The sequence below is a fragment of the Chenopodium quinoa genome, unplaced genomic scaffold (assembly GCF_001683475.1).
Source record: "Chenopodium quinoa cultivar QQ74 unplaced genomic scaffold, ASM168347v1, whole genome shotgun sequence".
NCBI classification, from domain to species: Eukaryota; Viridiplantae; Streptophyta; class Magnoliopsida; order Caryophyllales; family Amaranthaceae; genus Chenopodium; species Chenopodium quinoa.
In genome coordinates, this window is record NW_018743021.1 from 792,033 (window position 1) to 816,245 (window position 24,213).

The 24,213-nt window shown below is 35.0% G+C and overlaps 4 protein-coding genes across 5 annotated transcripts; 1 reads left to right on the plus strand and 3 right to left on the minus strand.

Annotated features, from left to right (window-relative positions):
• Positions 1-2,145, minus strand: LOC110729983 (codeine O-demethylase-like). The gene is made up of 4 exons (XM_021909770.1): positions 1,740-2,145; positions 1,419-1,615; positions 901-1,231; positions 1-786 (listed from the first exon to the last, which is right to left on the minus strand). Exons 1-4 carry the CDS (start codon positions 1,986-1,988, stop codon positions 538-540), a joined length of 1,026 nt encoding a protein of 341 aa, XP_021765462.1. The 5' UTR covers positions 1,989-2,145; the 3' UTR covers positions 1-537.
• A 1,103-nt stretch (positions 2,146-3,248) lies between these two features.
• On the minus strand, positions 3,249-5,385 carry LOC110730141 (protein SRG1-like). Its single transcript, XM_021909915.1, has 4 exons — positions 4,913-5,385; positions 4,377-4,624; positions 3,792-4,122; positions 3,249-3,610 (listed from the first exon to the last, which is right to left on the minus strand). The coding sequence occupies exons 1-4, from the start codon at positions 5,156-5,158 to the stop codon at positions 3,368-3,370; spliced, it is 1,068 nt and encodes a 355-aa protein (XP_021765607.1). The 5' UTR covers positions 5,159-5,385; the 3' UTR covers positions 3,249-3,367.
• Positions 5,386-6,261: 876 nt separating this feature from the next.
• LOC110730142 (histone-lysine N-methyltransferase CLF-like) lies at positions 6,262-19,438 on the minus strand. Of its 2 annotated transcripts, XM_021909916.1 has the most exons (17): positions 19,077-19,437; positions 18,871-18,972; positions 18,205-18,503; positions 14,565-14,726; positions 13,116-13,200; positions 12,775-12,930; positions 12,638-12,685; positions 12,464-12,532; positions 11,615-12,342; positions 10,845-10,980; positions 10,532-10,752; positions 10,260-10,391; positions 9,613-9,703; positions 7,290-7,337; positions 7,081-7,209; positions 6,905-6,982; positions 6,262-6,773 (listed from the first exon to the last, which is right to left on the minus strand). In XM_021909916.1, the coding sequence occupies exons 1-17, from the start codon at positions 19,143-19,145 to the stop codon at positions 6,582-6,584; spliced, it is 2,745 nt and encodes a 914-aa protein (XP_021765608.1). In that variant the 5' UTR covers positions 19,146-19,437; the 3' UTR covers positions 6,262-6,581. The 2 variants fall into 2 exon arrangements, with proteins under 2 accessions (XP_021765608.1, XP_021765609.1); XM_021909917.1 differs by lacking the exon at positions 13,116-13,200 and having other exon boundaries at positions 14,561-14,726; positions 19,077-19,438.
• A 1,134-nt stretch (positions 19,439-20,572) lies between these two features.
• On the plus strand, positions 20,573-24,054 carry LOC110730143 (protein SAMBA-like). Its single transcript, XM_021909918.1, has 3 exons — positions 20,573-20,834; positions 21,256-21,366; positions 23,679-24,054. Exons 1-3 carry the CDS (start codon positions 20,684-20,686, stop codon positions 23,705-23,707), a joined length of 291 nt encoding a protein of 96 aa, XP_021765610.1. The 5' UTR covers positions 20,573-20,683; the 3' UTR covers positions 23,708-24,054.
• Positions 24,055-24,213: the final 159 nt, after the last annotated feature.

Here is a 24,213-nt window from a genome sequence, read left to right on the forward strand (position 1 = left end):
GGGTTGATTTCAGGTTAGGTTTGTAACAGGTTGGGTTAAACCTCGGTTCGGGTTAGGAACAAGTTGGGTTAAATTCAGGTCGGGTTAAATTCGTGTTTTGACGGGTTAAAACAGGTTTGGGTCAATTTCGGTTCAAGACGGGTTCGGTTCAGGTCTATAATTTACGGGTTACATTCGAGTCAGGTCATCTCCAGGTTAGTTCATGTTCGGGTCTCACATACTAGGGTCAACTCGGGTCTAGGGTTTGTTTCAGGTCGGATTTGGGTCATCATTGTTTCGGGTTCAGATGGGTCGGTTAATAATCGGGTTTGAGTCAGTATTTCGAATCGGGTTAACTTTTGATAGCTCTAGCGACACTAGCCATACGGCATTTTTTTTTTTACGATAATAAAATAAACTAATGTGGCTCATTAGAAACCTCGAGAAATCTACCAGGTCTCTGATGTTCATTAAGCACAATACTAAATACACTCGAGGAGTTGAAACTTATTAAATTTATTGAAAAACAGCTCGTAAGATATGATGCTAAAGTTGATGCTAGTGCTTAATTATGAGAGCATCAAGCACCCTTATGTCCTGAGAAAAAGTCTCAAGGAAGAGTTGGTCGTAAATTTTCATGCTCAGCTTCTTATACAATTCTGGTTGATTAACACTAATCAATTCATTAATCGGCCCCACATCATCTTCGGGTTCTGGAGTATAAAATGCAGACACTGAATGCCTCTCTCTTTCCAAATTAGTCATCACCCTGTGTATTACACTCTTGAATACACCATTACTCATAGCCTGCAAGTTCAGTCCCCCCAAAAAAAAAACTCTAGCTAAGATCAACAAAAACATCTGCAATACTAATTTTTGCGGATTGGCTTAGATGTATTAGTGTATAATTGAGTCAGTTACCTCTGCAAGATCACCAAGAACAACTACTAGAGCTCCGGGGATGACTGGAACATAGAACCACTTATCATCTTTCAGGATATGCAGACTCTCCGGCACATTTTTGTCTGGCAAAACCATTGAAACAAAGGATCTGTCTGAGTGTGGACGAACACCATAAACTTTATCAGGCCGCGAACAAGGTGGATAGAATGCAAATCTTGTCTCCAAGAGTCCACGTTCACCATGATCTTTTAAGAAGCAGTCCTCTCTTAATTCCAGAGATCGCGCCATGGCTTTAAGGATGACTTCAAACATCATTCTCAAATTTAGTAAAAATTCATGAAGAATTTCACTGAGTCCAATGATTTATCACATACAGATAACACTATGTTAGAAATTCCACATTTATTTAACGAAATCAAATATATATACTAGTGAATGCAGTGATAAGTACCATGTAACAATGTCAATTATTTAGGCCGGCCTTGTTCTTAAACTCGGAAAAAAAAATACTTGTAGTTATTGTGACTGATTTATACCTGAATTTTTGCGGCTTCTGAGGGCAAAATTGGAGCTTGCGTTGATCCTCGGGATAAACTGTAAGAAAGAGTCTATCATTGTAAACATCTTCCATAACCGAGTACATTAGTTTTTCCTCTAAAGGAAGTGCAAAAAACTGCCTTGAAACGTCAATCAACTCGTCCAGAAATAAACTTGTCATCCCATGGTTTATAACCTATTCATTAACAAAAACCGCCAACAATTAACATAAACATACAACATTCATAGAGAATATACGCAATATTTAAATCACTAGCTACACGGGAATTGAATAAAATTCCCTAAAAAAAAAAAAAAACCTGGAAACAACCCCAATTTTTGAAAGCAGAATGAAGCTTTGAAAGTTCATCTTGATGAGCAGATGAAGAACCAGTGGAAATAAGATCGAAATCGATCAACAAAGTTTCTTCCCATAGATTGGTAGAGGCATCAATGGCTGGAGAAATTACATCATTTTTAATCATGTATTTTTGTGGGATTTCCTCCCCTTTCTTTCCTATTTCCTGCACTAACTTTGATATTACATCGTCTTTTTTTGATTCATCCATTACACCTTCAACTTTCACTCTAACTAAATGTTTTATTTGTTATCTGTATTTATCAGCAACAAAACTCGGACATGTAGCTTGCACAGATCATGTACATAGGTAGGTATTGACTTTATATTAGCAATCATATACTACCTCGCTCCGTGTTTCTTAAATTCAAATGTTTTAATTATAGCACTATTCACACACTTATTAGATTACTCTCCAATTATTGCTTATTAATAATTAAAAATATTAAAATAATAATGGCTGAACTTGTGCACTTACCCCCTGAAAACGTTTCAATTAATAAAAAATATTTGCTACTCTAGTATTTATAAAATAAACATTAGTGCTTTGTCGTATTATCGTTTACTAATTAGTTATACCAAGTCTTTTTTTATGTAGCAATTAGTAAAGAAGATGATACAAATTAAAGAACGTATGTACTGATAATCAATGTGAAATATCATCATTAAAATACAAATAATCATTTGCACTTTGTCGTATTATCTCCTTTACTAATTAGCTGTACCATATATTTTTTTATATTGCAATTAGTAAATTAAGGAGATGGTACAAATTAAAGTACTAATAATGTGCAATATTAAATCATAAAAATGGGCATGTATACATTGAATAATGAATTAATGATAATAAACGAGTAATTATTTTCAAATTAAGGGGTGTAGTACAATTTTATTTCATTTTTTGGTGAAGATAATACAATTGTTATTCCTATTGATTACATTACTTCTACATGTAGGTAAGGACTAATCCATACACAAGTATATAATTAACTATAAGCAAACAACAATATTTTAGCTTGTTTGCATCAAATGAAGCAACAATGCTATATTTTAAACATATTGATAGCGATGTATTTTGAATATTCTCTTCTCATATAGTTTAAACAATGATATGGTTTTAACATGTCGATAGAGTACATATATATTAGGAATATCCTCATCAAAGGCTCCAGATACTATTATGTGTACGATGATTGATGCAATATAGTTGGTCTTAGAGATGCATATTAATTTTATGTTAAAGCCATATGTGTACATCACAGGCTCCAGATGTGTACATATATTTTTATTCATTTCATGTTAAAGCATGTTAAGATGGATATTCATTTTTATTCACTCTGTTTTATTATAATTTGCACACTTTGACATTCTGCGGTGTTCATATACTATATGATTGATGCATTATAGTCGTAGAGATGCATGGATGAGCAGGAAATAGCCTAATAGGCCACAGATTACTACGAAGGTCAAATCCATAAAAAGTCCCCTTATTAAATGGAACGATCTCTTAATGAACAGGACAAACATACGTTAGTGACACCGGTCTTACAACAATATAATAAAAATGGAGAAATCTATCAATTCTTAGTGCTAAATTTTGAGCGCATCAAGCACCCTTTTGCCCTGAGGATAGGTCTCAAAGAACAACTGTTTGTAAGTTTTCATGTTCACCTTCTTGTACATTTGTGGTTGATTACTACTAATCAATTCAGTAATTGGCCCAACTTCATTTTCGGGTTCTGGAGTACAGAATGCAGCCACTGAGAACCTTTCCCTTTCCGAGTTAGTCACCACCCTGTGAACTACACTCTTGAATATACCATTACTCATAACCTGCAATTAAAGTCCACAGATCATAAAACTCTAGCTTATTAAACATAATAAGAATAGGTGTAACGCGTGTTTTTTAGGATCTAACATACAAGATAATAGTGTAGATTGTTTGAGAGATAACCAGGCAATAACACAATAACAAATTCAGTAAGTTTTAGCTCATTCGAGTTGAGTCAATTACCTCTGCATAATCACCAAGATTAACAAATAAAGCACCAGGGATGACTGGAACCTTGAACCATTGATCGTCTTTCTGGATATGCAGGCCTTCCGGCACATCTTTGTCTGGTAGAAGTACTGTAATAGAGGATCTATCTGAATGTGGATGAACACCATAAACTTTATCAGGCCGCGAACAACGTGGATAGATTCCAAATCTTGTGTCTATAGATCCTTGTTCACCATGTTCTTTTAAGAAGATATCTTCCTTCAATCCTAGAGACCGCGCCATGGCTTTTAGAAACACTTCTAACATCTTTCTCAAACTCAAAGAGAACTCATGTAAAACTTCTCTGAGGTCACAATAATCTATCATATGTTAGTCTTCCATACATTTAATGAAATCAAATATACTAATGGTATATATATAGGCCTTGTTCTTATACTTTGGAGAAATTACAAGTTAATTTGCATATGAAAAAAGTACTTGAGAAAGTCAGCAAAGAAAAATCAGCTCTAATCTGAAAATATAAATCTTGATTAACAAACAATTACACGAATGATGAAGTCTAAAGAGCCTTAATGGTTGAATTACATGAACATGTACCTGAACTTACGCGGCTTCTGAGGCCAAACTTGGAGCCTGCGTTTTTCCTCTGGATAAACTGTAAGAAAGAGTCTATCATTCCAGTTCAGAGTTTGATCTCCAGAAATTACTGAAGCATTCCCATATCCATTAAAAAAATCTTCTGTTATTGAACATTTTAGCTTTTCCTCCAAAGGAAGAGCAAAAAATTGCCTAGAAACATCAAGCAACTCATCCAGAAATAAACTTGTCATCCCATGGTTTATAACCTGATTAACAACACAAACCACAAAAAAAAAAAAAAAAAAAAAAAAAAACATAACATAAAACACTAATCATGTTAAATTTATGATGCACGAAATGATCAGCCTGATATCTAGATTGAAATAAACTCAAAGTCTCAAACCCGCGAGCTGAGGGACATTAGAGTCCCTAGGGATCTATCAATAAGATGTTCAAAGCTAAGATTTGCATCATTATTAAGCTTATTAGAACACTAGATTTACTAAGTCCAAAGAACATAAAAAAGTCAAAGACTACAAAAAAGAAAGAACAACCTGAAAGCAACCCCAGTTCTTTAGAGCAGAATGAAGCTTGGCAAGTTCATTTTGAGTTGATGAAGAAACAGGGGAAAGTTGAGAGAAATCAATCAACAAAGTTTCCTCCCATAAATTAGAGGAAGCATCAATGGCTGGAGAAATAACATCATTTTTAATCATGTAACTTTCTGGGACTTCTTCCCCTTTCTGTGCAATTTCCTGCACTAACTTTGATGTTGCATCTTCACTTCTTGATTCAGCCATTACACCTTCAACTTTCACTTTAACAAATTCGGACTTGTACCATGTATGTACTTGCTTGCATTTATACAGATGATTACTCTATATATTTCCTTATATTTGTGTTTTTTAAGGATTTCATTTGTATGGAGAAAAACTTTGACCAATAATATCCATTGATATAGGAAATAATGAACTGACGTGAGATCTTGATAAATTTGTCTCAATTTCCATACCTACCACAAGGTAAACAAAAAAGTATGCATATTTATTTAGAAAATAAATTTAGTAGTCAACAATATAATCATAAAAATTATAAAGTGGATATTGTATAAATTTATAGAGTATTATTTAGCATTGGGCAACGTAAGAGCAAATATAAAAATGAACCTTAGCCTATCAAAGGTTGAAATTGGCTTTAAAGCAATTAACTTTTGCCTTAGGAATGTGCGACAGAAAGGCATAATAATGTGTTTAACCAATATTCTTAATATTTCCTTCCCTAATTTAGGGACATGATCCACTTGTTAAATGTAATCACTCTACATGTAGGGACCAATCCATGATCAATTTGTTTGCACCAAAGTGAACATTAATTATAAATAACAGTGATTTATATTCAACTACTACCTCCATTTTACATTATTTGCAACGATTGCAAATAATATGAAACAGAGATAGTATTTACATTCAAGTTCATCTCGTGGTATCATGATTTATCATTCAAGAACAATATATAATCGTTTAAAACCTTGTGAGATTATATTTCAATGTGGATTATATTTAAAAATAATAGTTAACTTTTAATAAATCCATAGCTAAAGATAGCAACAATTAAAGTTCCATTGACAAACAAAGAAGAAAAAAACACATATACTCGTATATTGCAAGTAAAACAGAGAAAATAGCTTTTTACTTTTCAGAGAATAAGTAGAAGTTCAAAATCTTGTAAAAGTAATTTATAATTTAAAATTACTAAATCTTACTCAGTTTTTTGGGTGGTATCTTACTAATTCAGTAATTCATACGAAGTAGTAAGTTAAATGTGTTAGATTTAGTATCGATTTATAATATGGAGACGATGGAGCAAAAAAAAAAAAAAAAGGAACCGTCATGTTTAGATGAGATGTACTGAAAATTTTGAATTACTATAAATTGCCAAGAATGCAAAACTATACAAGAATCACTTTTTGCCTTGCATTAATTCCATAAAAATCGGATGTCAAATAAATAGTGTTGTTGAATTCTATCAGGGTAGTAGGTGAATTCAGCATCCTAATACAATGTATGTAGATACATTTGAGTTAGAATGTGAATTGAATCCAAAAAAATTCCCTTAATAAAGGGATGTCAGTTGTTAGGATTTCACCGCTCATATGAATGATGCTCGACCTGTAAAGAATGACAAAAAAAATGATTTCTTGACTCCGACTAGATTTGTAATGGATTAAGCGAGCTTCTTTGCACGGCCATTGGAAGGCCCTGCAGCATCTTTTTTTGATCCAGGTTCCTCAGGTTTGCGGGCCCAGGCTGGAGCTCGATCTGGTTCATAACGATAATCATAGAAAAGTTCTTCCCCTGCATTTATTCGTTCCTTGGCAAATATGCCCACTCGATGGTCACCAGCTACCATAATAACCTGCCATGGTAACAAACCATAAATGATATTTTCCGGCAACTATGCCCATTTGATGATCAGTGAATACAAACAGCACCTGGAGGTCTATGCTATATAACCGTAAAATTCTGTTTTCATACGCAAAGACTTACCTTTGCATAGCAATTCGGATCAGGAGAGTGATTGGCAAATTTCAACTTGTCCCCTTTTCGATAAGCATCTAGAACAAACTGCACAATCAGAAGATACAACTGTTAATAAAGAGAGAACAAGCCACCAATAATAAGTCCTATCTAAAACTGCAAAATTAAAAATCCAATACTCAGACCTGGTCATTTAGATTGAAAAGAAATGAAGAGTTTTCACGGTCATATATCTTTCCACGTTTATCAGCTTCCCGGTGTGAGATTAATTCTCCAGTGTACTCTCCAAGGTATTCATGCTTTCCAACACCATTCTGAAAAAGGGGTAGAAACTAAGCCTTATGCAAGAAGCAGAAAAAATAAACATCAGTGTTGTGAATTTGAGAATTATCACCTTAAGAAATGCTCCCCAACCAGAAACATCAGACCTGCCAAGTAAAACCTGCACAACGAAAACGAAAAAAAAAAAAAAACCCCTTAGTGTCATATGATATCCTAGACATGAGATAATCACATGCTGCAGCCACAAACAGCATCATTAGTCTAGGCTTAAATTTGGGTATCGTTTTCTCAATTCAACATAAATGCATACATAATAGCCAATCAAACCTAATCACCTCTCTCCCTCTGGCAGGGTAGGACAATACTCTCCTTTCTATTCTTTGGTCAATTTAAAAGAGAAGAGGTGCAGTAATCTTCTCCAACCAAACCTAAAACCCAGTACTTGTATCAAATCAGCACACTTAGCTTGAGAATTAGGGGTTCAACACTTCCGGCATTCTCAGTCATTGCAAAAATAGAAACCCTAATCTACTATAAAGTATAAACCCAATATTGCAGCGAAAGACAACTTAAGTAACCTTTTGATAAATAAAACTCATAAGAAGCAGTGCATTACACAAATTAGAGAGAAGCAGATATCCTAGCAAAGAGCTGTAGGAAGGAAAGTGCCACTCGCGAACATTTAGAAATTAAGATGGTTCCTCCAACATACATTCTAATTTTGCTTTTGGATGGCTGTAATCCTAACGCTGATGTAATTAAAGTTTTGTTATCTAGCCTCTTTGCTACCATGTAACATACATACAACACTGGTTTACTACCATGTTTGTACGTAACAAGATAACTACTCAAATACTTAGATAGCAAAATTAGATCATACTCTTACACACCAATCTATTAAAAGTTTTAAAGTAACCCCCTAAGACAACTTTGTTCCATTCATACCAATATCCCCGATCCATTTTAGATGATCACATACCACAGCTATCTATTCATATAAATAAGAAATTTAAGCCATTCCTATACACCACAGCCAATTTAGATCAGAGTTCGGTTAAGCCCTCAAAATTTCAACTAGCATTTTTTGAAAAGGCCAGCTTTTAGCTAGGTCTTAATTTCCAAATACTACCTCCGTTTCACATTTTTTGCAACTTTGGATTCGACACGGACTCCTAGGCAAAAAAAATGAGAAATGGAGATTAACAAATGTTTGGGCATATGATTAAGAGGGAAATAGAAAGAAAGTGGATAATTATTTATTAACCGTATCACCACCAAGGGCACCAACATCCACCTGACAACCACTTGCACTGTCAACACCACCACTTGGCCAACACCCCTACCACCCGCCAAACTTCCATCACCACCACTGACCACCTTTTTCACAGTTCGGATCTCCCTGAAACCACCATAACCGCCCAAAACCTTGTCGTTGCTGCAAACACCCACCCTTTCCCCACCCACTAACCTTGCCGGAACCCTAACCCCAACCCTCAATCTCACTGGAAACCGGCCGGCCAACCCCCCTAAATAGCCGGCCGACCTCTACCATTGGGACCCTGAAATCACCCAGCCAGCACTCCCCGACCCCCAAAACCACCAACACAACCCATCTAACCCCAGCCCTCTCGCTTCCTCCGCCCAACATCCGACCTCATCTTCAACCTCAGAGATCCGATCAAACGACCCACCCAACGCCTGCGTGCGACGACGTCTATTTCGAGGTCACCTCGCTAGAGAACGCCTAATTCACGGAGGTTTAATTTCGGGCAAAACGACGACAGCCAAAACCACCCACCACCAGCCGCACCACCATCCCTTAACAAAAAAACCCACCATCCCAAACCTAGCTTCACTGCCCTTGTGATGTGGTTTGTCTTCGTGGGTAGATGGAGAGAGAGAGGAGCAGATCCAAAGAAGAAATCAGACCAGATTATAGGAGAGAAAAAAATTGGGGAATTGAAGATGAAGGTGAATGTTGGGGGTTTGATTTCTGGAAAAAGAATCTGGAAAGAATTTGATGAAGATCGATTAGAATCATTAGATGAATATTGGAGGAATGAACGAGATGAATTGATATGGTTGGTTGGGAGGATGATGAATTAACTTTGGTGGAAATAATTAGTGAAATTAAGTTAGATTAGTATTTTATTAAGTTTTGTTTTAAGTATCTAATTGAGTTTATGAAAAATTAAGTAAGGGTATTTTAGTAATTCTAGTTAAAAAAAATAAAAAAATAAAAAAAAAACCCTTAACTAAAAATGGAAAATTTTGGAAAGTTGCAAAAAACTGTGTAGCGGACGTGTTTGGTAAAAGTCGCAAAAAATGTAAAACGGAGGTAGTACATTTTCTGCTTAATTTATATTTTCAATTAATTTTACCTACTAGAACTCTAGCCTTTTACATTTAACAAAAAAAAAGGGAGGAAAATTTACCCGCTGTTGTTGCTTGAGCAATAACTTCATATTTCTACATCCATAATTGTCACCTCTTTGATTTGGGACACCGAGTGTACCATCACCGCAGCTGCAGATAAAGATTAAAAAGGTAACCATTTGTTAGCAATGAATCTAAAGTAACGTATCCAAGCACTGGTGCATGCTTTGCATCTAACTACCCAAATGTTAAAATTGAACATAATTATAATCAAAATACCATTTTCAGATCCCCTTCATTTGCTCAATGTCAAGTCAAAGTTATAAACTATTGTCCATTAACTTAATCAACTCATCATAACTATTTTAAATTTACTGCATAAGTAATGCCTTGAAACATGACTCTTCAATTATAATGTACCGACAGTATAACTTCAATATTAATATGGATACAATGGAATAACAAGTTATACGGGAGCATGTCATTAAAAAAATTACAAGCCTTTTTCATGACAATGCCACAAGCCACAGCAACTGATAAATACGTGGTATATATCATATTGCTCTTTACTAATTCTTGCATCTCATATACAGTTGGTACTTTTGAAAAATCTTAGACACTCTTAATCTGCTACAACTGCTCTACATCTACAGTATTCATTCATATGATAAAGTACAAACTGCCATAATAAAATACATGGGCTCACCTCACCCAACAATTACGACAGACATCTGGATCACACTCCCTATCTGCAGCAAAGCACGGACATTGACGGCTTCTGCATTGACTTTTAGCACAGTGACAGCCCCGGAATCTATTTTTGCAGTTCTTAGGACACCTACATGAAGAGAGATTGGCACCATTTAGCAATGAAATCAGTAAGCTGAGTTAAACTGGTGAAATTAGAAGTTTAATCACAAAAAGTAAGCGGAGGTTTAAATACTCCGTTCCAACCCACTCTGAAAAATAAAAACTCACCCGCAATATTTCTCACAGCATGTACCATTTAAAAGACATGAACACTGCTTTCCGCAATAAGATTCACACCCACAAGGATTATACTGTCGACAAGGCTGATCTTTTCTCTCTGAAATCCGCTTTCTAATTGAATGGTAACCTGTGGACTTCCATGTATACTTCAAACGGCGAACTCTACCTCTCCGCCGAACATATCTTGATCTCCTCCTGATGTCATTGCCCTAAAATGTACACACCAATAGATAATAAACATAAGTCACGGACATATATATGCAACTCTTAACACCATCAGGACCAGAATCCGGTAACTAACCATAGTTTCAGTGCAGTCAAGGTTTGTCCCATCATCACCGCCTTGGTAGGATAGATTATTATTCAAGTGATTCATGTACTGATAGACCTCTGAACATGTCTTCAGTCCATTCAAAAGGTTTCTAGCAATCAGGCAACTGCATGACGGAAAACATAGAGTTAAGCAATACAGATCAATGAGTAAGCCTTAGACCAAAAGCCGAAATCATGTAATACTATAAATAAGCAAAGCAGCCCCTCAGTTAAACCACTAACTAAACAATTGTTTACAATAAATTATAAACAAATCTTATTATCTTTGTATACTGTACAAGAGCAAAATTTGTTCCATGTAGAAGAAACCATAATTCCCTTTTATATTTTCTACAAACAGTTAGGACTTCATATATATATTGCATGATGACAGAGTTATACTTGAATTACTATCTTACTATAGCTTACTACCACATTTACTAAGTTATTTTATCTTCATCATTTCCATCAGTGAAATTGGCCAAGAGATATGTCATATGCGAATTAAATTCTACAAGTATATCACATAGACTTTTCAATTCACCAAGAGTCAAGTATTAAATACCCATGCCTCCGACATAAATATTCACTACTGGGCATTTCTATTCAGGCAAAAAAAATGCAAATGCTTTTTAAAAATGTCCTATTCATGACATATACCCTTGTTGCATACTCGTACCCAAGTCCATGTAATACAGATAAGCTCAAATATACCACAAAGGTAATTTAAATCTATGGAAACACAGATATTGAAATGACCTGTTCCTGCCGAAAATCTCCAAACCCTTCTCATAAAGTGCTTTTTCAAGAGCCTTCCATGAGCTGTCATTATTAACTTCTAGTTTTCCAGGGCTTTCATCTACAAGTTCTTCTTTCTTTGACACGTCATCCAAATGACAAGTAGATTGATCGTTAGATGCCACATTTAAAAGATCACTAGGAGTCTCACAGTTTGACTTGGAGCTTCCCACAGCTGGTGAAGCCTTCCTTGACCTTTCACCAGTGCTTAAATTTCCTTTCTTGTGTGAAAAACTTGCAACATTATCCTCCTTGCGTGCCCGAGATCGAAGCTTCATATCTCTAGACAAGGAAGGTCCAGCGTTGACTGAATCAGCATCTTGAGCCACTATCTTTTTGTGCCTCTTCTGGATTGCAACCACTATCTTTTCAGCAGCTCGCTTATTCCTACTTTTGCGGGCTCCAGATTTCCCGATCAACTTACCCTTAGAATGGATAGAAGATTGGTTAACAGAATTGTTATCTTGAAAAAGATTTTCATCTGAATCACTGCTATCAGATGTATTTCTTGCATGTGACGAGGCACTTTCACTTTGAGTGGATTTTCCCTTTCGTTTGTTAGAAGAACCAATAGACTTCTTTCTTGGTGACACCCCAGCAAAACCATCATCAGACGAAGGGCCAGGCTTAGCTTCAGAGCCATAAAATTTTTGGGAGATGACTGCGGAATCACCTTCACACTTAGGAGCCTACATAAGCAGATTGGTCTATGCATTAAGATTAAGAGATCCAACTTTCTAATAAAATTAAAAATAGAATTATTGCTAACATTTCCCCCTCCCATTGTATTCATCAAAATAACAAACGCACCGTACGATAGCAGTGCAAACCACATGGTACATTTGCCTCCTCCGAAGAGCTCCAGGGATGTTTCTCAGTCTACAAAATTAATATTAAATGAGAGAGATAGAGAGAGATGCATCAGGCAATAGAAAAGGGGGGGGGGGGGGGAAGTAAATTTTGAGCAATATGCTATGAACTTACAGGAAAGATGAGATCCTGTGAGCACCCATGCAATCTACAATCAAAAACCTGCCAATAAAAGAATCAACAACAAAAGGTTAGACTAAGAAGATAAACAATAAAAAAAAAATCTCAAGAAGGTCAAAGACAGTAGTTACGTAACACCGGCGACAGAACAGGTTGTCAAAAGAATCCAAAGCTCCTTCCAAATCTTTATCAAGATATGGGTTTGAATTTTCTGAAGTCTCCATGGTATCCCCATTTCTTACACCTGCCATAGCCTTCTCTTCTTCACAAAGAATTTCATATCTTGCCTGTATAAGACGTTTGACGGTGTTTCATTTCTCTGTAAGAAAAGCACAGAAATAATGGGAAACAGCTGGACCGAAGTTCACACTCTGACCAGTGTATCGGATAGCATGTAACAGTAAAGCAACAAACACCACGGTTACTTCTTCAAGGAAAAAAAAAAACATAATAATGTCTTCCTCCTAAATACCTTGATATCACTAGGTTTTTTGGAAAAACACTGCCCAAGTAAGTCCAAAACAGCATCTGATAAACCAACTTCCTTAACTGTCATTCTAGAATTAAGCAAACAACAAGAATGAGATAAATCACGGCAAGATCATGATAATCAGCAAAAAGTTATAAAAAGTTAAGTAGAAAAGTAAAACCACCAAGAACAAAAAAAAAAAAAAAAAAAAAAAAGGTTATAAAAAGTTAAGATTACATCATTACACCATTATGCAAAGAAAAGAAGACTTCTTATACTCCCACTATTTTTTCTTCTACCTACTTTCCATTTAAATGTATTTTTGGCTCTGCCCTAGAATGCTTGGACTCTTCAATTATTCCCGTCATACATGTGTAAACACAATCTGATCCAGGTGCAAACACAGGATGTGAAAAAGACAGACGTGAATAAAAATCAAAAGGCAGTTGCAATGAGGCATGTGGGAAGTTTGAGAACAGGAGAGGAAAAGATAAATATTTAATGAAACTTACCTTACTTTTTTTTTTAGAGAGAATCTTAATTCTCCAGGCTTGCAGTCACAATCTCACCTTTTCCCAATACAAATTTAAAACACACATTCTAAGTTTCTCTCAGCTTACCCAATAAATAATTACCATATTAATAAAATTTACTGAATCCAATTTCTCAGATTTCTGTAATTCGTAAACTGATTCTTATAGAAAGGGGGGAAAAAAAAGGAAATACTCAATATTTAAGTTTTCAAAATTTTAAACAACAATTTTTTTATCAAAAAATTCCTTTTTTTTCATGTATCCAAGTCTATATCTAAGTTTAAGAGACATAGGGTACTTTATCCTATATGGTAAATTAGTAACAGTTACCTAGTAAAGAGGAACATTATATATTTATACGTGAGACACCAGACACCCTACACAATTCAGCTGCAGGAGAGAGTTATATGGATTAAGATCTTTGACAACCAAATGGGCTGATTTCTCTCATTAAATTGAGGCTTCTCTAAATACTTAAATAAACATTCAAAATCTGGACCATAAGCATTTAGTATCCTCCTCAAACTCTTCATTAATCATTTACAAAGCATAAAAAGCATTAACTGACAATTGACAGTCATATTTTATTCAATAGGTCTAGAGCAAATGAAGGACTTTGATTACCATGAAAGATAATAACATATTCATAAGCTCTGTGAAGATGTATCAGCATACAGCCCTTATTTCTACTTATGTAACAGGAGACAATAGAGCAGGGGGGAGAGGATATAATTCCAGCAGAAGGAAAGATACTGGACATCACGCTATTATTTTCTTTTTGGATTATGAAAATATATTGTTATGTGTGTTTAGATAGGACACAAGATGCAATGTCCACTGCAAAGAAACCGTATGAGAAACAAAAAGCATGGAATCAATTAATAGTAAAGCACGTATGGAAAGGGTTGCCTATACCAACCGAAGGATGTAATCTTCTGATCGAACAAAATCCTTCTTGTCTTCTTCATCCTCAATTACTTCTTCCTCACTGTCACTGCAAATTAGGGCCTCCCCGCCATTTGGATCATAATATATTCGCCTTCTACCGACCACAGATTGGTCTTCTGTCATCCTTTGGTTTCTGAATGAAAAGCACAATCAAAATCCATGACATTGACAACATTGAACAAAGGCAAACAAAAATACAAAACCATTGCCCTATAGAACACTCGGAAAACATGCATAAGCTTTAAAACCCAAACTCCATACCTTCCTTAATACGATGCAATTCAATCAAATTCTACAATCTGGGTCCACCTCTGACCATCATATTTACTTCAAAGAAAATTTAAGTTTCTTTTGATTGCAAGTTTTATAATAACATGGACCAAAGGTGCCTTTAATGGCAAGTTGACAACCCACTTTTAAATTGTTGTAAAAATGTTTTAAGTTTTGTTGTAACTTTATATCATCCTTCAAACTCCTTGATCAATGAAATCGAAATTATAATGGAACAATATTCACGATTGCCACACAAAATCTAAGTTTCACAATTCTTGCAGTAAAGTTGGATAGAAACTCTATAAGCAGGAATATATAACGGTTCCAACTATTCACAATCCTCATTCCCATTTCAAGAATATTTCATCTATTTGTATAACTCCTTCCATTTATACTACCTCTAAGAGATCTTATACATCACAAAATCCAAACGAGTTTTGTTTTCCTCACCTTGTACTAGAAACTTATTTTCCAAAGTATTAGAATAAACCAAATCAAACCAGAGAAGATTTTAGAAGGATTTTCCTATTTTCATCTTTTATTACCAAAAGAGTTAATTTTATATTAGTAATATTTTGAAAATTATGTATGGAGTAATTGGAACGATACACAATAAAATGAATCTAGCAAGATCCCATTCTATAAGATTTTCACATACATACTAGGGTAAAACTTTAGACCTTCAGTCTTACCAGATGTTGTAAAAATGTGTTAAGTTTTGTTGTAACTTTATAACATCCTTCATACTCCTTGATCAATGGAAATCAAAATTAAAATGGAACAATATTCACGATTGCCACATAAAGTCTAAGTTTCACATTTCTTGCAATAAAGTTGGATAGAAACTCCATAAGCAGGAATATATAGCGGAACAAATTATACACGGTTCCAACTATTCATAATCCTCATTCCCATTTCAAGAATATTTCATCTTCATACTCCTTGATCAATAGAAATCAAAATTAAAATGGAACAATATTCACGATTGCCACATAAAATCTAAGTTTCACATTTCTTGCAATAAAGTTGGATAGAAACTCCATAAGCAGGAATATATAGCGGAACAAATTATACACGGTTCCAACTATTCATAATCTTCATTCCCATTTCAAGAATATTTCATCTATTTGTATAACTCCTTCCATTTACACAACCTCTAAGAGATCTTATACGTCACAAAATCCAAACGAGTTTTGTTTTCTTCACCTTGTACTAGAAAGGTATTTTCCAAAGTATTAGAATAAACCAAATCAAACCAGACAAGATTTTAGAAGGATTTTCCTATTTTCATCTTTTATTACCAAAAGAGTTAATTTTATATTAGTAATATATTGAAAATTAGGTATGGAGTAATTGGAACGGTACACAATAAAATTAATCTAGCAAGATCCCATTCAATAAGATTTTCACATACATATTAGGGTAAAACTTCAGACCTTCAGTCTTACCAGACAAGACTAAATCATTATAAATCAAGACCAAAACAATTTATCTCATGTGAAAAAACCAAAGCAGGTAGCTTAGTATTAACTCTTAAAAGGACCCCAAGGAAAGCAACAAGGAAGACAAAACCATATACCCTGGTAAATACAGAAATATAGCCAAAGCAAAATACTAAAAGTTCAGACCAGCCACAAACAGCAACTAATTGAGGTCAAATTGAATACCACACTTCTGAAATGTGCTCAAAAATCTCAAACAGGATAGGTACACTCTTGAAGAAGATTCAATAGTATCACCAAGAAAACCATATTGAAACATAATATCACCTATTCTGCTTGGATACACTTATTATCCACCCTTTTTAAACACACTTAAAGATGAAAGATTATTTACAAGAAAGCACCACCTAGAAGTATGTTATCCAAAACTGTTGATAAAAATACAATTAGACAAACTTTAGAAAAAAAAAACAAACAAACTTAAGCCCATAGTATGAGCTTTAGTATAAAGACTATAAACCCAAAGTGATAAAATGGAGAGTTGTTAATTATTGTGTGATACATGTCCAAATCCACAAACCCACAATGCCAGTGTCCAAATCATTAAACACCTTGATACTTTATAAAAGAATTTTTCATTCATTCTCCAAAAAAAAAAAAAAAAAACCTCTTTAAACTATACACCGTCATTTGCTTAATAAATACATAATTACTATCCAGCACTAAGGGATTTATTATCTTTTATACCCCAATTCCCTAGTAACCTCCTCCTCAAGTATGTGATCCAGCAAATTACCAACTACATGATGTAAAACCTTTGACTAAACCAAAAATCACATATTGACAATCAACCATAAATAAGAACTCAACTACTCATTGAAAACATTCTGCTCTTGAGAAAGGCCTCCTCGTGACAGCCTCAACAGTTTCCCTTTCCAACACCTTTACGTCGCAGCATATTCACCATCTTATAAATAAAACTGACTTGTATCCCTTTCTTTATCTAGGAGGCTAGAGTACCAACCTACCCAGTATAATATAAGAATATTTCAAACCATGTGCGAGAAAGTTAACCATTTCACATACGGCCCAGGAAAGAAATCCTTTGCTATATTGATTGTAACAAATTTAAACTAACGCAAGAAAACATAGCGCAAGCTACTGGGAAACATTATGAAGATACAAGACCACGAAATTTATCCTATAGAGAAAGTTATATGTTCCTGCTATATAGCTCAGGGCCTTCAAGTATTGTTCTATAGTTGGAGCCTTTTTCACAAAAGTAAATGTGAATCTGTGAGCATATGAAAACTTTGTGTATTATTTAAGGGAATCAACAGAAGTCCTTATCAACACAAATTTTACATAATATTTTAGTTCTAGCAATTTGAATTATAAAAAGATGAGGCAAACAATGTCTGCAAATTAGCTTATTTAAAAAGATCCAAAAAAAAGCATCATCAAATAGATAAGTTTCTAAATTCTCAGTTGTGAAAACGGAAAAACTTCAAATACTGAACAGTGGTGTAGAGTCATGTCCAATATAATATGTCGTTGACTCATTTCTTTCTTCATGTTGCGAAATCCCTTTCAATGAAAGCACCTTTATATAAGCCTAACCCGGGGCTACCCCTACATTCCCCATTATATGTACAAGAAACAAAATATAAATTTATGCATAGCTAAACCATCAAAAGCCTATGACAGCCACAACATATTTGGGGGGGGGGGGAGCTCATATCCAAAACATGACAGTGTTGGTCAGAAGCCTGAATAGGGGGATCAAGTTGATATAGCATTACAACATAAACAAACCTATGGAAGTATGGCATGTGCATAATGATTAACATTATGTGAAGAATATTTTCATCAAAGTACATGTTAACCTTAACAAACCTGTCCAAAAATATCCATGTAGTATAAGGTGGTAATCTCTTCACTCCGGGAATTCTGATGGCTCGAATAGTATTCTTATTAGGGAAAGGTGAACCTAGAAGAATTGCTGTATCTTCAGGTGAGACATTGCCACCGTCACCATCGGTACTAGTTCCAATACCGTTTTGCATATTGACTGCATCAGTCTGCCTTTTTACCAATAAAGCTGCATTCTTTTCCAAGTCATTAGGAGTCACATTTTTTCTTTCTTTTCCTAAAGTCACTTTGCACAACTTTTGCCTGTTTTCTTCCATTATGTTCTGAAAACAAGCATGAAATCATAAGAACAAGAATCCTTCATTCACTAACAAATACTTTAAAAAAAACTTAATTCCACCCAACTTTCCAGATGATGCTCATGATATGTACCCTATTCAAAATTGATTTTAAACAATCAACTTAAAAACACTCAAAGATTCCGCCTTTATGCCATCCTTTCATCAGCATTGCTATTAATTCATCAGTAATTACAATAAAAAAAAACACTAATTCCAATCATCCATACGCGTAAATCGGTTAAAATAAGCCTTCAACATGCCACATTGTTATTAAACCGAAACCTAACTTCTACTTTCCAATCAAAGCAAAATTTCAAGACACAATAAATTTGGTTTCTGGAAAATGCACCTTGACATAAACTTGCCGTTGAGCTTCAACATGTTGCTTCAACGAATCGATAACCGATATAATCTCCTTCGGTACGACACTCGTATTCGTAAGCTCCGACACCTAAACAACATCATACCAAACAAAATCGCACAAAATTTCAGAAATTCATACGAAATCCGACAATCATCATCACTTAAACTTAATACGAGTGAAAAAATTTATACCGGCGTGCTCTTCGAAGGTTCCGATCTGGTTACAGAAAGAGAATTGGAGCGCGAAGGTTTGATAGACATCGCCGACGATAAAAGAGCTGCCGGAAGTGACGGTAAAAAGCGCCGGCGGTGGAAATTGGTGTCGGATGCTAGTCATGCAGATGCGAAAATTGAACGGCGGCGGAAGACGGCGGTGATGGCGGTGGATCTGGCGGGAGTTTCGGAAACCCTAAATTGAGGAGAGAGAAAGTTGAGGATGGTAAAATTTGGGTTAGTTGAATGAGAAAGAAAGAAGGAGGGGGGAGGAATTTTAGGCGGAAAGGGAAGGATTAGCTTTTACGTTTTGAATTTGTTTATTGAATTCTGTTTGTGTCGTCACCTGGACTCGAAGTGTATCATGTTTCATAGCGCTATTTTCAAGAGCGTTCGACTCTTCTAGATGAAATACCCTATTAAATCGACACCTTTTAAATTTTGTCAACTAACTCCAATCTCAAGCATTTTGTAGTTGGTGGGGCTTAAGCTTTTGAGTTTTAAATCACAAGGTGAATTTCCCACCAATTCCACTAATATGTTTGGTCGTAAAAGGCTCGTTGAGTGTTAAGAGAAGACGGGTAAGGAAATACCACCCAATTAAGGTTAGCTTCAATGGCGAACCTAGGGTACCGGCCCCACCAAAAATATTTAAGTTTTCTTTTTTTGGTTCAAAATTTTGATATTAGTTATATCTGTATAATTATCTGATAAATATCTCTCTAGATTTAGTATTCTAAACCCACCTCTGGTTACCTTTTTAGTGGAGATTGATCACATAACCTCATTATGTTTGTACGATATTTGTTCATATTCAATGATTTGTAAATGTTGAATTCTTTAATTTGTTTTAATATTAAAATATTTTCTCAGTGCTTAATTAATAACATGCGTAAAAAGTTAGCATAAATTGTTACCAACTTACCATTTTTTGAGAAAAAAATATTACTTTCTTCGTTTTTTAATTTTTGCACCACTTGGAGGCTACTTTCAACACTTGATTCTTTAGTTTATGTTTATGTCACATGGTTGATTTTGTGCATTCATCTCTTTCTCTTCATTTTTTCCTACTATCATAAAAATTGTGCCCAACCTATATGATACAATAATATAAAAACGGATAAAGTATAAAAGAAACGAGAAAATACTAGTATATCTCCATGATAAACAAATCTATTTACCACGGAGGGCGAAAGAGTAACTTTGCGATCGGTTAAAATATTACCGCCACTCCAAATAGCAATTTTGATAGCGGTTTTGAGGCACATAGGGTATGTTCGCATTTACTAAACAGAAATGAACTGATTGAAGCCAAGCTGAAATGAATATTTTATAATACAAGGAAATTAGAAGCTAAATTGAATTAATTAGAGTTGAATTAAACTGAAATTAAGCTGAAGTGAACCAGAGTAAGTGAAATTTGATTGTCACCGAGATTAAACGGTGCGTCCTCAAAAGAAACTTTTATTTTCTCTCTTGGGGCTCTCTGTACCCAAAAAAAAAAAAAAAAAAAAAAAACTCCATATTGTTTTTCCAATAAACGATCTCAAGAAGTTCTTAAGCATTATCTGTGGATCTCAGAGGCAATGTCGACGGCAGCGCTTCAAGGCGCCGGGAGCGGGAGCAGCAATACCAGCAGCCACCACAACAATAGCGGTGATTTGGGTGTTGATGATTTTCACTTCTCCTCTTCTCAACTGCTCTCTCTCCTTGACTCCAAGGAAGACGCTTTCCAAGGTTTCCCCTTTTTACTTTGATTATCGCCTTATTTGATAATTCATCTGCAATTGTTCAATCTCTATTTAATTTCAAATCATGGAAAGTATTTGAATTTAAAGCTTGGAGCTTTAGGTTTAGCTTTCGTCTTTGGGAAGCTTTAATGGTCAAATTTAATTCCTTTAGTTTAACATTTATTTCTATGAAAATTATAGCTTTCCTCCGATAATGGGGTTGATTGTTAATTTTATTATACAATGATACTTTTTATTTATAATCCTTTTTATGAGGAGATTGTGGCATTATGACTTTATGAGTGTGAAATTGTTATTTTGTTTCAATAAAAGATTAACTATTAGTTAGGGTATTGGGCTGTCTTCTTTTCCGGTTTAATATGATGTCGTCTATTGATATATTGATTGGTTTGTTTTGGCATTTCCAGCACTAAAAGCTGATTTGATGGATGCACTTAATAAAGGAGTTAAGTCATTAGATGAGGATAGTTGGATGTTTGATGGGCCTCGGTCTCGAATCAACCTCATATCGAAGCCAGGTTCGTTTAATGTGTCAATTTGGTGGTGACTGTTTGATTTCCTTTGTTTAGTCTGAAAAAACTAAAAATGAAATTTGCATGTTTTTTCATGGTAGCGTTGATTATGGTACTTTTGTTTATGTACTTTGCACAAAATGTCATTTTTCATTGGGGGAATGGAAATTTTATTGTTGTATGTCTACAATGGGGCAACTTGTATGGCATATTGGCATTTATTTACTAGTGCCATCATGCCCTGTACGGTCTGCGGAAATTGGGAAATGCTTCTGATGAAGTGGAAGTTTTGGGACAAGGTATCCAAATTCCAATCCCTAAGCCCACTATACTACTAATGAGGATGTCAACTTCATAGTTATTATCATGTACTTCACCACTATTTAACTATCTTTAAAATTATGGCCAACGAGAGCTTCATTATACAAGGTTCAGTATCTCCTTAATAGATTATATCATGGAAAGGTTCTTTGGTTTTGTTAGCTGTGAGGAAGGAGTTGCAGTGATGGTTGTTTAATGAAAGTGATGAGCTTTGGGTGGTTGGTGCAATGAGGATTGTGCAAACAGAGCAGGGAATAAAGTTGACTTGGATTTGATATCTAAGTGTTTTATAGTTAGTTCAGAGTGAGAAACATACACTTAAAACTGTTCTGGTCTTATGGGAACCCTTTGAAGGCGTGAACTGTAGGCTTTTCAGTGTGTCTAACAAAGTAAGTCAGTAAGAAGAGAGGCATATTGGACTCTCATTTATTATCTCAAGTAGGTGGTTTAAATAATTATTTATCATTGTAATTATTCTATTACTCAAATTGGATTCAGATCACTGGTATGTAATGTTTTGTGCTAGATCACTCATCAATCACATTACACATAAGTAGTGGTGCGGGTGGTGTTGGATACCATATTAGGGGAATGGTATTGACCTTGTCTGAATTTTCTCTTGATGCTGAATCTTGCCTATCCAGTATTGAAGAGAGCTAATTCTTGTTCTTTTGGCTAACCTATGACCTGGCTTTGTTAGTTTTCTGTTTTGCCAATGTCAACTATATTCCAAATACTTGAACTTTCATGTATAATATAATCCTCCTCGTGAACTCTGAAAGGCTTGACTTTCATTGAGATTGAGGGGGGAAGGAGGTATTGTTTTACTTGGTACTAGGTGGTTGAGACAGCTTTGTTGTGGGATACACCTATACCTCATGTAGTACTTGCTAAGATCCAATATCGGAAGGCTTAATTCATTAGATCAAGGTACTTATAATGTTGTAGGTACCTATGTGCCTATGTGGTAACAATTGAGCTGCAGCAATTAGGCAAGCTGCTTTTTCCTGGAATCCAGACAGGCCTTTGGATGCTCACTCCTTTTTTGCTACTGTAGTGTGGGCGTGTGGCAGCCTGACCTATTAGTGAGAGTGTGTCCTTGAACTAGGATGTTGCTGATCAAACCATATAGTTATAGACAATATTAGTTGAAAGGAGGGATAAATGTTGGATGTGACTGCAGAGAAAGTTGCATCACGCATTTGGTAATTGGTATCATCTTTACAGCAGTTCTTAAGTATCATGACCTGCCCATCTTTCTACTAATGTAAGATTTTGCAATACTTTAACCATGGGGTCCTGAGCTGAATCCATTTATAATAGCTTATGAGTGATACCGTGAGAAATGAGGTCATAATGTTCCATTGCAACTAAAATCATATTAAGCTATCAGTACTGCAGTGTTTGCAACTAGAATATTGCAATGTTAGTATTCACCTGGATTGGATATTATAGTGTTATCACTCAAACCTTGTAGCCTTGAGCTGAAGCCTTTCTTAAAGCTAAGTGTTTGACTGCAAGTTTCCAACAATGAAGAGATCCCACCCACCTGAATTGGATATCGCAATGTTAGCAACTAAAATGGTGTATTTAAGTATTATCAACTTCACTCCTCTCTGGATCTACTTTAAGAATCATCATGTTGCTTGGTTATAAATTGACTGCTAAAATTAAGGACTATTTTCTTTTTGGCAGTCACAAAAGGACTTTTATTGTATGGACTTCTGTGAGCAGTTCTTAATTTGTTCATTTGTTATATGAGCTTTTATTTAGTTTTATATTATAATGCGAGTATATAGTACTCTACCACTTCATGATAGAAATATTTTTCCTTTATCTTCCCATGTGCTCTAGTCTATGACTTAACATGCTTCTGTGATAGTGACATTGTTGAAGATTTAGAAATCAATTTAGAGCATGCAAATATTTTTTAATAAGGACTGATGATTCTTGCTACGTTTATTATCATATTGAATTTTAGCTGTCCTGGAACGCAGGTAGGTCCTTGGCAACGACGAATGCCTAATCTTTAAGTCACTGAAAGTTTGGACCGCATTTAGTCAAGGTTTCCCATTTCTCTTTGTTTGTATACTGCTGCTACTGTATTGTCTACTGTTGGGAAGCTTACCGACAAGGTCATTGCCACTCAACTATAAAAAACTCAAAGGAAGAGGAATGGATTGATTGCTGAATCAAAGCTTTGAAGATAAATATAGAGCATTTGTTGTTAATTGTGGAATCTATATATTTAAGAACTGAATTTTTTTATTTATATTCTTGGGAAGCTTAAGCTTCCATTAATTGTACGAGACAGAATCTCTGCTAGAAATTACACAAATTGCTTTAGCCTTCCTGTTTCTGCTGTTCTGCATACCTTGTGTATGTTTTCCAGTAACTTTTGTTGCTACAAGAATCTACACGTCTGGTTTTATACTAAATCACATTCAGAAAACACTTTTTCACAAATTTTCAACTTTGTTATAAATCTATCATATTTATAGAGAAATGTGTTATTCTTCATGAATATGAGAG